Source organism: Schistosoma mansoni, chromosome W, assembly GCF_000237925.1.
Source record: "Schistosoma mansoni strain Puerto Rico chromosome W, complete genome".
NCBI lineage: Eukaryota > Metazoa > Platyhelminthes > Trematoda > Strigeidida > Schistosomatidae > Schistosoma > Schistosoma mansoni.
In genome coordinates, this window is record NC_031502.1 from 39,605,795 (window position 1) to 39,619,663 (window position 13,869).

Consider the following 13,869-nt stretch of genomic DNA (forward strand, 5'->3'; position numbering starts at 1 on the left):
GCATTATTCATTTATTTCGTTCAGTATTTTATTTAAAAATAATAGTGATTTACTAAAGTGAGTACAGCATCTCTATTCGTCATAAATCTGAAACCTATAATATGTTAAGTTACAATCTAAACGTGACAATTATAGATATGATCCTAGGATATTATTTTGTATTTGCTTCACATAAATTTATTAGTGCTTAAAAATTTGATTTTAGTTAATTTACTCTTCGGTTGTTCCTTTTTATTCTAACAGTGAACGAATTCTAAAGTTACTATATTTATGAGTTCATCCAAACACTATTCTAGAAATAAAATTAAATAACCATTTAACAGTAACCTTGTTTAAGTTAATATCTTGTGACGTTATAATGCCTTAACAAAAAAGCCGTTATCAGGAGGTTTTGTGGAGATTGTAGTAACTAAATAGCTGATTTCATGAGTCGCTTAAAGCTAGAACATAAAGTAAAACCTAGAAGCACTGGACTATCATTTTGTCCTAGTATGGAACCCCTCATCAATGCGCATCCACGATCCCACTCGCGGAATTTTAACCCAGGATTTTCGGTCTCGCGTGCGAACACTTAACCTCCAGACCACTGAGCCGACATCCAATGGTGTTAATGTCTAACTTCAACCAATCCATTACTTGCCAAACGTTTCGTTCTATATTTCAAATATTTAAATCGAACAAACTAGTTTAGAAGCCATCATGTTTTTAAAATAAATGAAATTTGACTCAACTAAGTACATTTTTTTACACTAACCTACTCAATTTCGTCACCCAAATCGATTTCGAAAGATACGTCTCGTAATACGAATATTTAACTGATTATATAAGAAGGCTGTAAAGATGAATAAAAAATTTTTTAGTGTCAATATGCAAACATATAAAATATATCCAATCTGCATCAAGAATTCTACCATGGTTCAAACTCATGACTTTCATGCATTTTGGAAAGTTTAAAGATGTAAGACCATTCCGTTGACATTCAGTACTTCACATTTCATATTTAAATCGTTATTCTACACTGAACAGTGTTATTTTTTAGATTATTTTCCAAAACTAGTGGTTGATCAAACTATAGTCTCTTAAAACGTAAATATACACATAATTTAACATCGAAGGATTGGAAGAATGGCTATCTTGTTTAACAGTAGTAATATTGTGGTGTGGGTTACTTATATCCACATAAGTAGTATATGGTGAGGGTCAGGCACAGAATGTATTTTGGCAGAAGATCGATAAGGAAAAAATAAGAACGAAGCGCAATCGATAGGAAAATGCATGAACAATGAGATCAGAGAAGATAGACTGATATTTACGGAAGGATTAATCAAGATTGAGACAATTGACTCATGATTTCAACTTTGAAAAATACTGAAATCTCCACAAATCCCCTTCTGATTATAATCATATGCTCACTAGTGACTGACTTCAAGATACATGTCCTGGAGTTCTAGTGGGAAGCAGTGACCAGTGGAGTTCAACCACGTCTGTTGTGAGATATCAACTCACTGAAGGTAATTGGTGAATAGTCTCTCATAATTCGTGGATCGGTTGAGATAAGACATTCACACCGTTGGATGCCGGCTCAGTGGTCTATCGGTTAAGGGCTCTGGCTCGAGACTGGTAGGTCCTGGGTCCGAATCTCGCGAGTGAGGGATCGTGGGTGCGCACTGCTGATGAGTCCCATAATAGGACGAAACGACCGTCCAGTGCTTCCAGGTTTTCCATGGTGGTCTAGCTTCAATTGACTCATGGTTTCAACTTTGAAAAATACTGAAATCTCCACAAATCCCCTTCCGATTGAGACAATTGATTGTTATTTTGCAAATTAACTGTTTACTGTATGGCTATCAGATTTTCGTGGCATAGTTTGTAATTTGTGCTTAAATACACTCGATTGTCCCTAATTTTGTTCTTGTTCACTACAATATAAAAACTGATTTTCTCATATAACCTATTTATTATTGGAGTCAGGTTTATAACTATGAGGAACTTTAATGACCACAGAAAATCCCTCATTCCTTAAGCACCATTCGATATATGTCATTTTTAGATGAGCATTCAGCATCGACGTCACGAAATCGCTTATTGAAAATCATTTTCCTCATAGACTATTTTCATCATCGTAAAACGGAGAACAACCGATAGCTTGATTATTATCAATTTGAAAATTTTTCTTAACGTGGACATAAGACTAAAATTAATTAACTAAGATCTTGACGGTTAATTATTTTGTGAAATTCTGTTAATCCATACAATCAAGAACCCATTCAAAAATGTCCACTTCAAAATAGTATGACGTTAACTTTATCATAAGTGAAGATATGTAATCACTAACATAATTTTATCACTATGCCATCAACTATCAACAGTTTTTTTTTTTCATAATCTTTTAACAGTTGAATGTAACATTCAGTTAAGTAACTACTTATAACAATCATTTAAAAAAGTCAACTAAAAAAAAACAACAACATTACAACGTTCAAATCCATACAAATTGAATAAATCTGTTCAACGATGAAATAGACCAATAATTAAAAATTGTTTAATTGAAACAATGATATTTTGGAAAAAAAATTAAAAAAAAACCCAGTAATTTTGATTATAATAAATTTTCATTCATTTAAGATGAAATCTATATCTTGTTTTTTTGTTTTTTTTTGTTTTTTCATGCATTCAATACAAACATGTCTGTTTGCTTTTTTTTGTTTTTTTGTATTTTTGTAAATTCAATACAAATAAGTCTGTTTGTTTGTTTTGTTTTTTTTTATTAGAAAAATGTATTCGAATCATTCATTCTATTATAATTATTTGTATCAGTGTTTAATTTCTACGATGTTTTCTTATTTTTTTTCTTTTGAAAATTTATTTTTGAAAAAAAATGAGAGCGGATATTTCAAACTGTAAAATTGAACATTTAAAAAATAAACAGCAGAATATTATTTTTTTTGTCGATGTATACAATCAAAACTTGACCATACTTTCTTGTTTCTATGTGTATATGTGTGTGTAATATATTTAAATTTCCATTCTTATAGATTTTGTATAATCTATATCACGTTTTAATTGACAAATAGCTAATTGTCCACAAAAGCATGTAGTACAAACATCATTCATTAGTGTACCCTAAAATCCAAACAATATATACAATTTAAATGAATAGTTATTTGAACAGAAAAATAATAATCAGAAGGGGTTTTGTGGAGATTACAGTATTTTAATAGTTGAGATCATGAGTCCTTTCTACCCGCGACCACCATGGAAAACCTGCAAGCACTGGACGGCTGTTTCATCCTATTGTAGGACTTCTCACTGAAGACAATTCGTGAACGGTTGGATTGGTTGATGTTAGACATTAACACCATGGGATGCCGGCTCAGTGGTCTATCAGTTAAGTGCTCTCGCGTGAGACTGGTAGGTCCTGGGTTCGAATCTCGAGAGACGGGATTGTGAATGCGCATTGCTGAGGAGTCGCACAATAGGACGAAACGGCCGTCCAGGTTTTCCATGGTAGTCTAGCTTCAATTGACTCATGATTTCAACTAAGAAACGTAATAATCATCATACAAACTTATATTTAGATTAAATTCATTTAGTATAGTTTGTTTGAATCTTCCCATCTTTCCATCTCTGCTTATATTTAGATTGTTTCAAAATAACCTTGGTTGATTAATCTTTTGAATTATTGAAATATTATTGAGTATGAACAAGCAAATTTGACATTATGAACCTACTATTTGAGAGATTCAAAGTTCATTTCCCTTCTTTGCTTCATTTTAATAAACTAAGAAGATCAACATATCTGTTACGTAGCTCAAATTATGCAACCAAGAATTGCAGTATAGTGGAACACATTTGTTTAGTAATAAACTAAGATAATTTGAAAAGGCTAATTATTATGTACATTCAATATACACAATCGAGACTTTGAAACTTCATAAAATAAACGTATGATAATACCGATTATTGTATGAGGTATTGTTTTATAACGAGATAATAATTTAACAAGAAATGTACTTTTTGTTTTAATATGTGAAACGAAAAATCAATGTGCAAATCTAAATGAAATGCATGTGATAAATAAATAAATATCCACAATCTGTAACAAGGGATGAGAAAGTAAATGAGTTAATAAAACAGTCAAAATGGACAAAATAAACGAGCAATAATGAACCAGTACGTGACTTTTTAAATTCATAAGTCAGAACTGAAGTAGTTCACTAGTAGACTAAAGTGATATAGCGGCTAGTCAGTCATAGAGCCTGATTTAACTATACCTTGGGTCGAATCCTCACACAATATCAATAAAACGAGATGAGAGAAACTAGTTGAACAGACAAAAGATCAAAATAATAGTATTAGTAATGATGAGAAAGATTCAAGATTTCGAATACAGTTAGAAAATAAATGAAAAGATATATGTCAAACAATATTGGAGCTGGAGATCTAGAGTAAGATAAAGAGTAAATGCATATGCATAATTGTGACAGATTCATGTAAAACCTCTAACCAGAAATCCCGGTTATTGAGATAGCTCAGATCATTAGATTATAAATACAGAAAGTTCAGTTGTCAAATAATTTATGAGCTGACTCCACTTCATGATTTGATAGCTACTAGTTTTCTTCTAGCCCATTTATACTAAAACCAGCATTACACTTCGAATAAAGAGAGATTTCAGAAAACATGATTCACCTCACTCTATAATTATTTAAGTGGCGTCAGCTGATTCCTTTTTGTTGCATAATACCTTAATTCTAATCTCAGTTCTGTCGGTCGTTTCACGATACGCTAGCTCTGATTTAAAAAAATCATCCAACTCATGCGAAGAATTCTGCTTTGACAGATAACATTTTGTAGCCACAGTGTAATACAGATAGTATTGTTTTATGGTATACTCTCTCTTTAATGAGCGGACAAATTGGTGCAATTCGACAAAAACCAAATGACAGGACTGTTTCACCTGTGTACTCCAGGTCATTGAGTCAGTTTTCAGAAAGAGGTCAGTCGCTAAAAGTTGTGCTCATTTCAACTAATACTACTAAATTCAAATAAGATGATTCACTTTTCAAGAAGAAGATGTAATTTTTGTAATCTTTCGCTATTCCTTAGTTCGGAATTTTCTACGTTCGTTTAGTTTAACTCACTCCTTGAGATGAAATATTTCTCGTCATTTTTATCTTTCAACTGTATTTTATTTTATCATTTTATTAATATTAGTTTGCACTTAATATGTATGTGGTAGGTTAAAGTACTTCGTTTTCGGTAACAATAATGACAGACACAGAATACAATGTGACTATCTGTAAACGAATAAAGAAGAAAATTTACTGTTAGCTCACTTTGTGACAGATAAAACATGTGCTGGTTGGCTGAGACAATGTATTTCCAACGACTAGATGATAAGTTAAATTCCGTGTAGCCAGGCATTACCTTTAGGTCGCACATAGTAGGTTAGTTTAAAATATCTAAGGCGTAAATTCTTGTTTACTCATTAAAAAACATTAGTTTGCTCTTCAAATGATGTACTAACATTCACAATTAATTTCATTATGGTGAAGATGTATTCTTTAATCTGGATATATTAATTTCTGAATATGGTGTTCCCAATGACAGAGAAAGCTTCTTAGTTACACCACTCAGCTCATAGAATAATACTCTAGCAAAATTATCTACGTGAGCCATAAATATTCCCTACTGCTTTAAGTATTTAAGGTATACAATATGATAAATAATTTCATAATTAAAGATAAACAAAATATAATGATAAAGTTTACCATTATTTCGTGCATAATACGATGTTTAATACGTAATGGTAAAATGCCTGCACCACAGACTGGAATCCAGCATGATTCCCCTTCTTTATTATATAAATAACACATGTAACAATGAGGACAGAAGAGAACTAGACAACCTAAAAACACAAACATTTTGAAACATAAGTGAAAAATGGAATAAATTGAGTGTTGTCTGCATTAATTCTACGTTTAATATACATTTAATTAAGGTATATCCTAGAAATTATTTGATTTAGAAAAGGTCTTAACTGTATATTGATATTAGTCGAACAAAAGCCAGCAATCTGGTTGCGCCTTTACAAAAAAGTGTCACAATCACTGTGTGGTATAAATGGAATGTCATTTATCCAAGACTGCTTGATCATATTTACCGAAACATTCATTGTTATCTACCAGCAAGTATCATGATATAATAATTAAATGTCACCATTTCCATAATTCTTTCGGGGGAAATAGGAGGACCACCTAGATCACAAGCAGCAAGAATCTTCAGATCTAATGCTTTCTACACACAGTTGTATGTCATTAATGTGTGCAGTTAAAGACGGGAAATAGTACCATCGGAAGGACTAACATAGATGCGAAGTCAGTAGTTCTTGATTTTCATACGTGTTGGTTCGATACTTCTTTGATGGTGGAAATTTCATTTTTTTTCCCCATGATTTGTATTTGATTATCGAAATACAATTATGTTATTCATTTATTGATAAGAGGTTCAGATTTATACTTGTGTTTTGCTGATCAGAAATGCAAACGATAGTTACCAACGTGTACGATATATAGTCATATTAGATAGATGAATCTATTCGACAAAAAACATTTCATTGCTTTCTCTCTGTTCTAAATAATCAGTCTCTTATTAAAGCTAAAGTGGGATAGAATAGTGATTAATGTATTGAGATAAAATATTACTGGTTTTATGCAGAATTATTATACTTACATGTTGGCAAATCATCAAAACAAGCACAAAGTCCACTACTCCATTCTCGTTCGGATGTTTGCCTCTACATGTTAAAATGGAGGAAAATAAGATAAGGAGGGAGTGTATGGTAATCAGTGTGGAAGGATATGAAGTGCTGAAATGAAAATTCTTCATGAAATAAAGATTATAAATTAATTCACATAAGAAGAAAATTTAAATTATCAGTCATACGTATTGTTCTTAAAAAAATAACCCTTGCCTTTATCAAAACTGACCAAATTAATAGTAAAAATAATACTGAATTTATTTAACATCCTAAAAGTTCTAGGATTAGGATCTTTGTGTTACACTTATCAGACATAGATCATTTAATCTATTTCGAATCAAATAGGATAGTTCCACTAAATCTACACAAACAGTATGGCTTTAAGTCAAGTACATAAACCTGTACTGATTAAATTAGTTGGGTTACTCAGGAACCAGTAAATGCATGATCTAAAGAACAATTTTAATTCTACCCAGCATATTATTAAATATATTCAAAATGAAGATCAAAATTAATAAACCAGGTTTTTATGATTGACGGTTTGTGGAGATTGTAGAATTTTCATTGTTTAAATCAAAACAAAATGATCCTCTGTAAAAGGTGGTGAGATTTCACTGCTAAGGAACCCATGCTATGATGAAATAACTATCTAGAGCTCCATGATTTTTTGGTCTAGCTAATATTAGTTCGTGATTAAAGCTGTGAGTTATGTTTTTGGCAACATATTTCATTACTGATTGTAAGAAGTATATTTAAGGACGAATGATACTATGTACAGAATCATTGAAAACCAGGAACTACTGAATAAACCATCTTTTTACATGAGCCTCCCACCAACTGCTCATACCTGGTCTCACAGTGAATTAAATCTAGTACCATCCGATCTGTGGAACGTTTAAGGATTTTAAGGATTTTCGATTTTCAACTTTCTTCTGTACATGATCTGGCTCAACACTCATGCGCTATAAACGATGAGTTACTATCTTATTTCTGACGTACGGGTTTTAAGGTTCAATGTCGTTTCAGTTTGTGCTTATATACTACTAAGGCATCGCAAACTAGTACAAGATAACTGCTTATTGTTTCCCAACTTTGGTTAGTTCTTCAGCTGACTTCATAATGTGATGGAATTCACTTTTAAACGTTAAAAATTCGAAGGGCTTATGTAGTTATTTTTTGTCAGCATTTATATTAACTAAGTTTACATTACTTATATTACAATCAATACTATCATGATTAATCATTCCCTACACTTTCTCATGTAAATCTTTTAAATTTCATCGGCATATACAAATTGTTCATTTCACCAGAAAACATTAAACCTCTGCTTTCATTCTGTTGCAGAGTCATAAAGGATGACAGATGAAGGTCCCACTTTATGGAAAACCAGCTAACCAATAAACCGTACGGTTTTCAATGGTTTCTCAGTTCATATAAATTCATGGGGAATTTCCGATATCTAACTAACGCTACGAACATCTTAACCAAACATGATGACTATTTTGTGGTATAAAGATTTGATTGTAGGTATTTTCTTTTAACTAAAAGTGTGTCATTACGCAAGAGTTATGGCAGACAGAGTTAACTCAATTCTTTATAGTTTTACAATAATTTTTATTTTGAGTTTATAAAGCTTACAAAAGATGGGAGGTGTATCAAATGAGAGTAATTCAAACTCTTTGTGAAAATCTCATAATTCTTATTTTGATGGTTATAAGTCTGCTACTTGAACTCGTGTTCCCAACTTCTTAGCCATCTTCTACAACCCCGGGCTACACCTGCGATTCAACTCGAGCAACACGAAAAGTGCACGAAATGTAAATAAGAGCTTTATTCCAAGGTTAGTCATGTACAGAAACTCAGGTGTTTTTATGGTTTACGGGACTTTGGTCTTCTAGAAATTCCCGAAGGCACACTTAATATAATGATGATATAAGCAATTATTTAATCAAAACGTAACACATAAATGTTTAGTTTCCTAAATATTTCTCACAAGCCTCTGTTAAATCCTGACTGAATAAAAAGTTTCCAGGAGTCTCCTGGGTCTATAGAGACTTTGAAGAGGGATATTTTCGAAGTTTCTTGCATTTAATCACTGAAAGCTTAAAATACTAAGTCAATCTTATCAATTTTACCAATCTAACTGTCACTTCTTGCGATAACTTTACGACAGGTTTATCGCGTTTATCAAAAACGTGCTTAATGATAGTTTAACTCGTCGAGCCTCTACACTTCCCAGTATTGGAGTGATCCCAAATTATCCGGTTACATTATTACTCGATTGAAATAAATTTCAGTATTTTTAACGAACCGAACAACTACATAGACGTAAGCATAGAATTAATTAAGAAAACCACATTGAACATCATTTGTTTCATGAAGAAAACCTGTCAAAATATTGAAGGATCTTCACAATTCACGTAACTCTACATTGAATGGTTTTTGTTGTGTTTTTCCGATTGTTGGGTTTACTGTTTCGTTAGTTTAGTAACAATATTATCACTAATAGACTTAACAACAGTGTTCATTGTTTTACTTATCAGATGATTTTGTAGAAAACAGTACGTTGTTTTTCTTTCCCCCTCACTAAAATGCATTGTTTGATATCAATAACTTATAATTTTAAGGAAAACTGGTCAAAATTTTCCATTCTACTTATTTTCAATTCATTTTATTAGGTTCTTTAATTTTCCCTGGGGTATACACATACTTTATCAGGTATCAAGTGTTTTAAAATAATTGTAAAGAATGAGCTTATTTACATAATCTTTTGTCACTATTTCTCTCTACATTCTTTCCATTGTTTTCTATTTATTTATACAAAAAATGACCTTTCTTTTGTGTCCATAGAAAGAAAATAAATGGCTTGTATAAGCAAATATCTAATGCACTAACAAGCGTATGTATATAAATGTATGTATATGAAGTACATTTCCTTGACAATTTGAACAGTTAGTGTTAGTAACCGGCTCTATCAAATTGTTGCCATGACGATTTGTAGATTTTCATCAATTGGATCAACAAAGCATGTTTATACTGTAGATATAATTAATAATAATGATAAGGCTTACAATCATTTCCACAATTTCTATGTACATTATTTTATTTTGAAAACAAAAACAGTATATTCTGTACCTAAGTTATGTATAGCTATGCATAGATGCAAATAAAAACAAAAAAAAATTAATTTCTGGTAATTAATAAGAGGCTACAACGAAATACAACTTATTTCTATTAAAAAAGACACTTTGAAAAGTTGTCTTGGAATAGGTATATTAGTGTTCTTAGATGAATTCTAATGGTTTACACTACTTGTCACCAATAGCAAATGGTCTGTAACTGAAGTAGGTAGAACAGATGGTAATTCCATCGGTTGCACCAAAGAATAATAAGTGATAACCTAACTTATTTTAATCATTCGCTATCAAAGTAGGTTAGTTACAACATAAACAGCTCAGTGTATTCATATGTTAAGTGGCCCCAAGCTTTCGGGTAAGGTAATATTAAAAACGATGAGCAACTAAGGATTATATAATGGTTGCCTTAATATCCGGTTCCATGGACTTTCTTTATTATTTAACATTACTTTGGCTAAAATTTCTGCACAAGGCAAAAGCTTGTATTATAGCAATCTGTGAAACATTGTATTTAGGTAGAGCAGTAGAATAGTGTATAAACGTAATTTGATGATAACACTAAAGTTGTACCCGAAAGGTATAAACAGAATTATTCTTAAGAAGTCAGACCGGTTTAAATCAACGATTATGGACTGTAAGATTGAATTAAATTTTATTCTGATAGTATATATGTATATATCTAGAACGGATAATTTGGAAGCAAGATGAAATTTAATAGTTAACATTTGTTCGTCTCTTTAACAGCTTTTTTTATGTTTCACAAGATGTTAATCAAGATCTTAAATAACAATCCATTCATAGGTTGATTGTCTATCTAAATTTTCCCATCACCAACTGACTTTTGTTTTTATTGCCATTGGAAACTAAGAAGTACTAAAAAACTGTTTCGTCAGGAATCAAACAAATATCATTAACGGGAGTTGGTAATGGTCTTGGAATTCGGCAAACTGATTGCAGTTATGAATGTAAACTCAGTTATCTATGGCCGTCTCGAGTCCTGAAAGTTATGGGTTCAGTCTCCGGTGGCATAGTGAATAAGTACTGTTGATAATCCCCATACTGAGACAAAATAGTTATTGAGTGCTTCCCAGTTTCTTTAAATGATTTTCTAGTCAAAGTCAGTCATTTTTATGAAGCTTCAGATTCAACAATATCTGTAACACCATTTAATCACAATTAACTGTTAGATATCGATGTATGTGATAAAAAGGAAAGTTATGTCCATTTTAATAACTTTTATATATGTATATGAGCTCGGTTTGCGTTCTGGTTATAAAAGAAATGAAGTGAAAAACTCTTTTCAGTGCTGCGCCGAACATGTTACCAACATGTCAAATAGTGTTATACATTTGAATTTCCTCGAGAATCTTAACCGTCATTTAGTTTTTATTATTAATATGAGAATTAGTGGGACTAGATTATGCATATCTTTATAATTAACTTCGCTTTGATCACTAGTATTCAATTCAGTTAACAAATCCAAAAAACAAGTATTGATCTGTTTTTTCTATTTTAAAACGACCTACTTATTTACTCCTAATGACAAAAGATATCTCTCACCATAATCGTAACCGATCTAATAATATGTGAATCAATAAAAGTTACTGAACTACCTCAGAGATGATTGAAACATTAGTACCACGCATTAGTTATCAGTAAGTTTACCCTTAAAGCCAATCTGTGGTCTAAAACCTCGGTAAGTAGAACTTACATAAACTAATTGAATTTTCATAGTTGAAATCATGAGTCAATTAAAGCTAGACTACCATCGAAAACCTGGAAGCACTGGACGGCCGTTTCGTCCTGTTATGGGGCTCATCAACAGTGCGCATCCACAATCTCGCGCTAGCGAGATTCGAACCCAGAACCTACCAGTCTCACGCCGGAGCATTCAACTGATAGACCACTGAGTCTGAATCCAACGGCGTTCAACTATGAGAATACTAAATTCTCCACAAAACCCCTTCTGATCTATAACCATACTCTCATTAGTGACTGACTTCAAGAGATATTTCCTAGAGTTCGAGTGAGAAGCAGTGACCAGTGGAGTTCTACCAAGTCTGTTATGAGATATCAATTCACTGAAGAGAATTGGTGAACGGTTGCTCAAACATCGTGGATTGGTTGAAGTTAGACATTAACACCATGGGATGCCGGCTCGGTGGTCTATCGGTTAAGTGCTCCGGCGCGACACTAGTAGGTTCTGGGTTCGAATCTCTCGAGTGCGAGTTCGTGGATGCGCACTTCTGATAAGTCCCATAATGGGACGAAACGACCGTTCAGTGCTTCCAGGTTTTCCATTGTGGTCTAGCTTTAATTGACTAGTGACTTCAACTACGAAAATACTAAATTCTCCACAAAACCCCCTCTGATCTATAATTGAATTTTTACAATAATCAGATTCAATACTATATAGGTGCCTTAATCAATATGGGTGAAACACAGTTCAAACACGTATCTTAATAATTGGAAATAAGATTTTTTAAATTATTCAATGATTACTCTACGCTATTCGATAAGTCTGAATATTTTCAGAACAATCGTAGTGTGATTCCAATTGTTACTAACCCCATACAATTCACTGTTTAAAAAAACTGACCATTTTTATAAATAAACATATTTTTCACAAATAAAAACTGGATTATTAATTCTGAGGAAAGTTTTTTTTAAAAAAAAGAAGGGTGAATGATGCATTAATCTTACCTGTATTGATGTTGGTTGTTGAACAACAGGAGAACTATTTTCCATTTGAATAATTTATAATAGATGAAATAGATTAACCAATTTACGTTGAAATAACGTTCTTTTTTTCTGCCAATTTTTTTGGTTTGTTTTATTTTCCCACATTCCCACCCATTTTATATTTATCAGAAAAACTAGTTTATTTGATTAGATGATTGGTTACCATTTTAATTTCTTATCAAACTTTAAAAATAAACAATCTAAAAGTATTTAGAATGTTTCCTGATTGGATAACATAAAATGGTTAGATAAGTATGTTGGTAACATATTTTCTGAGTTGGACAGAAGAATTGTTCAGAGAATACAATAAAATCAATGGTGTATATTTGGGCTGCAGCTCTTCTCCATCATTCCGTAATTAGAATAACATATATAAGTGAACAATATTGTTTTCAATTAAATCCTTGTAATATTTATATTAACTTCGCCTGTAGCTCCTCTGGCGGCTACTGCCGGTCCCCAGCCCGGGTAAAGAAGGAGGGTTGGACATGGGGTTAGCGACCCCAACCAGAAAAAATTATTCAAACCAACAGTTGTCTACGCAAAATACTTCGAATCCGTTGGCCAGACACTATCAACAACAAGCTACAGTGGGAGAGAACAAACCAGATTCCATTGGAGGAAGAAATCAGGAAGAAGAGCTGGAATTGGATAGCACAGACATTGAAGAAATCACCCAATTGCGTCACAAGACAAGCCCTCACATGGAATCCTGATGGTTAAAGGAGAAGAGGAAGACCAAACAACACATGACGCCGAGAAATGGAGACAGACATGAGAAGAATGAACAAAAACTGGATAGAACTAGAAAGGAACGCCCAGGACAGAGTGGGCTGGAGAATGCTGGTCGGTAGCCTATACTCCATTAGAAGTAACAGGCGTAAGTAAGTAATTAAGTAATATTTATATTACACATCTACGTATTCAGCTGATCTGTTGGAGAATGCTATGTTGAGCGCATAACCAGAAAACTGAGACAACGAGTTGGCGCACACCTCCATTCGTGTACTTACTGTTTATCTATGACATCTGTTCTATTGTTATCACGGACTTGATAAATTGCCTTGATTTGTTTAATTACTTCGTATGTGCATCTAAATATTACTGTATATCAGAGTGAAGCCTGATGAAGATCTATTTGAAAACAAGGTTGCTCGCTTATATATGTTGTCTAGTTCCCAATATGGAATTTTTTAAAATTCCGTAAATAGATATGTTCCAAATAAC

The 13,869-nt window shown here is 32.5% G+C and overlaps 1 protein-coding gene across 1 annotated transcript; it reads right to left on the bottom strand.

Annotated features, from left to right (window-relative positions):
* Window positions 1-5,547: 5,547 nt before the first annotated feature.
* Window positions 5,548-12,648, bottom strand: Smp_135250 (hypothetical protein; the record flags this gene model as incomplete). Its single annotated transcript, XM_018789667.1, has 4 exons — window positions 5,548-5,691; window positions 5,775-5,911; window positions 6,736-6,799; window positions 12,604-12,648. 4 exons carry the CDS (start codon window positions 12,646-12,648, stop codon window positions 5,548-5,550), a joined length of 390 nt encoding a protein of 129 aa, XP_018655087.1.
* Window positions 12,649-13,869: the final 1,221 nt, after the last annotated feature.